The following is a 4,868-nucleotide window of genomic DNA, read 5'->3' as shown; positions in this document are numbered from 1 at the left end:
TGATATCTAGTACTTTTATTAATAATATAAAGTATAGACTTACTAGAAATATAGAAAATATTAATAATAATAGAGTAGTTAAAATTAATATTATCTCTTAGATTAAACTTAAATTATTCCGGTAATTGTCCGAATTTCTGGTATTACTTATAGTACTTTATAAGATACTTAAAGGCTTCTATATTAATATTATAGCCTGTTTATTCTAATATATTTCGAAGCTTACTAATAGATAAATAACTAAAATAGTAGTATAGATATTATAATTTGACCTCTATAAAAAAGTAGAAATTATAAATAAAGAATTCGGAAATAAAGCTTTATAGAATAGTATTTCAAAACAGGAAAGAGTATCTAAAATATTATACTATAGGTATAAAGCATCTATTAGAAATAATGAGATAATTAGTAAGATTATTAAAATAAACTCCTAGTTTATTTATATTGGCTAAGCTAAGTAAAAATAGAATCTTTATAGGTATAATATAGAATTATACTTATTATAAGGCACGTAATAGCAGGGTAATGCACAAGTAGTCAAGGTAAGTAAGCTGCGGAGTGACGCTTGCAAGTGTAACTGATTCCAAGAATTGATTCTAACAAGAGACTAATCGATGCCCCTTCCAAAGCTAGGAGCGTCTCCCTATATATTCCCTAGTGCTTAGCCAGGCATGCGAAGCCCTTTACTTAATTAGGAAATCCCATGCGATCCATACGATTCCGATCGCAAGCTATACCCAAAATAGGAAACTAGATCCACGACATCTGACACCTGTCCATGCGCCATCACGTGTGCCCATCACATTAACCCCCCCTCTGGGCCCTTGTCCCCAAGAGGCCTGGGAAAACTGCGAATAGCTTCACAAATGTCCCCCTGAAACTTTCCTGGCCGCTGGCTTTCCCCAAAGACTCCCCATAATTGCCCCATTATTACGCCAGGTAATGGAGTTGAGGATATAGTTCACTAACCCTTCCTAGCTGGTTCGCAAATCGCCTCTGGCGATTCCCCCTCGCAAAGGTGGTGCGAATACAGCGTATACTGTCGGACATGAAGCTCATCCGATCTCCTGATTGGTTCGTGAATCCCAACTTAGCCTCCATTCGCGAATAAATCGTTGCTCTGTAGGCCCAAGAGCTTGGAAAAGTTAATCCGATTTTCTGGTTCGTTCGTGAATCCCTTCTTTGGAATTTTCTGGGTGTTCCTGGCGTAGAGCCGGTTCCGAATTCGCGATCACTATTCGGGGAGAGGGCATTATAAAAAGGCCTCCCTTTTCCCACTAACTAACCTTCCTTTTCCTCAACCACAATACCGTACCCAGCTCCTCCTCGTCCCTTGCCTTCCTTCTTCAAGCCTTCTTCAAGCTCCTTCAAGCTCTTTTAAGCCTCATTCAAGCTTTATTTAAGTCCCCTTCTAATTCCCTCTTCCACTTCTTCATCCATCAAGATGAACACTCCTCTTGGTACTCGTTAGCCTGTCGCCACCCGTTCGGCCAACGCTCCCATATCCTTGATTCGCCCTTGCTATCTTTAATGTTCCAAGAATATTGCCAAGTTTCCCGACCTCACTTGTGTCAAGAGCAATAATCGCTCGGTGTGCGATTGCTGCCGCTCCAAGAATAAGAAGTGTGATCCTGTAAGTTACAAATTCCTTCTTTTATTCCTTATTTTGACGCTGTCCAAGGTTCCTCAAGCATGTGTGGTGCGGTTGAACCGCCTTCTTTAAGCCATCGACACATGCAAGCGTCTTCCCTATCCTTTGCCCGAAAGGGAGAAGGCTATTACTGCCCTTCTTCTACGCCAAACTGCATATACTTCTCGTGTTAAAGCTATTATTCGAGGCCAACGGATTTCCCCAATAATCCAAGGAATGGGTTAAGCAATTCTCACTAGCTTGGCGCAAGTGCAAAGTGCTCTTGACGGTGTGGTTAATGTTCTTTGGTATTAAGTAAGCTCACTTCTTCCTCGTTTCTTGCCGACGGCTAATAGCTTTATGGGCTAATTTGCCACCTGTTTCTCGAGAGGATCCTAATAAGGATAATAATGAGGATAGTGGAGAGTAGTCGCGAGGGTAGGGTATTTATGGGGTGCAGAAATTGGAGTTTTTAATAATTTTCGCATGGTTTTTCCAAGAATAAATACATGGTTTTTTAATAGTTTCCTAATAAAAGCGTTTATCTTTTGCGCCTCCGTTTGGCCAATGGCATTACGACGTTACTCTTTTCCAAGTATTCTTGTAATTCTTGAGCTATATTCTCTAGATTACTTGGTGGTTCCCATATGTCATCCGCCGGTAAGTAGCCCTTCCAATGAACGAGATACTCCCTTCCTTTTCTGCCCTCCCTATGGGCCATAATAGATTCTACCTCGAATTTCTCTTTGCCCTCGATCTCGACTAGCTCTGGTTCTACTATAGTACTAGCTCGCGGGTACCATGGTTCTAAGAGGGAAACGTGGAAAATATTATGGATCCGATATAATAGTGGTAATTCCAAGCGGTATGCCTGTCTATGTGTTCCTATAACTTCCAGAACTTTAAAGGGGCCGAGATATCTGTCCGCTAGCTTTACGCTAGGTCGTAGCTATCGAATGTTCTTCGCACGAAGCATGACTTTATTATGTATCTTGAACTTCTTGTTAATGTGTTTCTTGTTATAGTGCTTTTTCTGTATATCTACTGCTTCTTGCCATCGTTTCTCTAGTGCCTCCCGTTTCACTTGAATTCTTTGCACTCTTTCCTGTACTGCCGGCGCCCCTTCTTCTGGAACGTTGTCCTTAACGTGTAGTTCGATGCTGGGATAAAATCCGTATAAGGCATAGAATAGGGATATTCCTGTTATTGAATACATAGAGTTATTATACGTGAATTCTGCGAGAGCAAGCTTCGCTACCCAGTTATCCTACTAGTGGCTAGCATAGTACCTCAAGTATTATTCTAGAGTTTGGTTTAGATTTTCCGTTTATCCATTAGTTTGCGGGTGGAATGTTGTGCTTAGCCGTCGTCGAACCTTTAAGTAGAAGTATAGACTTAACCAGAACTTGCTTGTGAAGACAAATCCTTTATCAGAGGTTATGCCCGCAGGCGTGCCGAAGTCTTTGATAATATGGTGCACAAATAGCTCCGCCAGCTCAGGAGCCGAGACCTCCTTAGTAGTCGGAATATATCGTGCCATTTTCGTATACCTATTAATAATAATAAGTATAGAATTATATACTTTGCCGCGAAACCTAGAAGAGGGCAGCCCCGTAATAAAGTCCATAGTAATTTCTTGCCATGGCTTGGAGGGGAGGGGGAATGAACTGAGTGCGCCGTATGGCAGATATCTCTTTACCTTAGTCCGTTAATATATAGGACAAGTTCTGACGTAGTCTTTCACGTTCTTTCTTATGCTCTGCCAGAAGTACTTTCTCTAAAGGATCTCTAGTGTCTTGCTAGCGCCAAAATGCCTACCTATAGGATTATTATGGTTAGCTTGCAGTAATTCTTCTTTGAGAGCCGGCTCATTTGGCATATAGATGGCGCCCCGACGTCTCAATAACCCAGATGTATTAAGTTCCCAAGTCTTGACGGCTCTAGTAGAGGTCCCCTTTGAGAACTGTTCGTACTGCCGGTGTTGCACTAATGGATCGAGCCTTTGGCGCTGTAATAGTAGTTCAAGTAATGTCTCTCCGCTTTCCTCGTATACTGTTTCGGACCTAGCTGCCCATGCAGCTAGAATCCGTGGTACGTACTATTTGTAACTAGCTATACCAGTAATAGGCTCAAGTAGCGGTGTCTCCGGCGCTACTCCGTTACCAAAATGGACTTCCTCTTCGGAATTCCTTAGTATCTCGCTAATCGAGGAGTGCCTACCTCCTCTCTCCTGGGCCTTGTATTACGGCGTCGCAGGGATAGTGTGGCGTCCTATTGCCGCCACCCACAGGGTTCTCTATTCTGTATTCTATAGCTTATTATGAAGCGTGGGTAGTGAAGTGTCTTTATCTATACCCGCTGCAAAGTCTGGCCTCCTTAATGGCCTATTAGCGGGATTACTGCGCCCCGGCCGGTACTCTAAGACGAAGTCGAAGGCAGCTAGCTCCTCTGCCCATCTCATCTGTTGACTATTCAGTTTTCTCTTAGTCATGAAGTATTTCAAGTTATTGTGATCTGTCTTGACGATAATGGTATGCCAGGCGTACGCCAGGTAATGCCGCCAAGTGCGGAATGCCAGAACGATGGCCAAGAGTTTAGAGTCGTGCGTCTCATACCTGCTCTTAATTGCAGTTATCTTTTTTGAATAGAAAGCGATGGGGTGCTACCTGGCTTCTGCCCCCTCGCCAAAGAGCTGGGAAATCATACCTGTAACTGCGAATCCTGAAGCGTCCGTTTCCACACGAATCTTTAAGGCTGGGTCGAAATGACGAAGGATTGGCGCTATCGTAAATATAATTTGCAGCTCCCTAAAAGCCTTGTCTGCCTCATCCGTCTAGCTAAACTAATATAGTGGTTTTCCGCCAGTTTTTAGCAAATTAGTTAACCCTTTCGCTACCCTGGAGTATCTATAGATAAATCTCTGGTAAAAGTTAGCAAAACCCAGGAATACTTGGACTTCTCGGATATTATTCTTTGGGGCCGGCTATTCCCTAATGGCTATAACCCGGCTGGCCTCCATTTCTACGCTATCTGGGCTAATCATAAATCCCAGGAACTCTACTCTCTCCATATTAAACTCGTATTTTGCCAAGTTCACAAAGAGCTGGTATTACTGTAACCGCTCGAGCACACGTCGGACCGCCATCGTATGCTATTCTGGGTCCTCTGAATAAATTAAAATATTATCCAGATAGACCACACAAATGACGTCTACGAGGCCTACTAGCGCATGGTTAAT

The 4,868-nt window shown here is 42.7% G+C and overlaps 1 protein-coding gene across 1 annotated transcript; it reads left to right on the top strand.

Moving 5' to 3' along the window:
* Positions 1-1,994: 1,994 nt before the first annotated feature.
* Positions 1,995-2,402, top strand: K444DRAFT_712698 (uncharacterized protein). Its single transcript, XM_024888283.1, has one exon. It carries the CDS (start codon positions 2,117-2,119, stop codon positions 2,351-2,353), a length of 237 nt encoding a protein of 78 aa, XP_024726072.1. The 5' UTR covers positions 1,995-2,116; the 3' UTR covers positions 2,354-2,402.
* The last annotated feature ends 2,466 nt before the right edge of the window (positions 2,403-4,868 follow it).

This window comes from Hyaloscypha bicolor (genome assembly GCF_002865645.1).
Source record: "Hyaloscypha bicolor E unplaced genomic scaffold K444scaffold_191, whole genome shotgun sequence".
NCBI lineage: Eukaryota > Fungi > Ascomycota > Leotiomycetes > Helotiales > Hyaloscyphaceae > Hyaloscypha > Hyaloscypha bicolor.
The sequence above is the reverse complement of the archived record's forward strand: the minus strand, read 5'-3'. Positions and strand labels throughout refer to the sequence as shown.

Bases quoted from the DNA above. Each gene is read 5' to 3' on its own strand.
- K444DRAFT_712698 (XM_024888283.1), top strand. From the start codon at position 2,117: ATGGTTTTTCCAAGAATAAATACATGGTTTTTTAATAGTTTCCTAATA.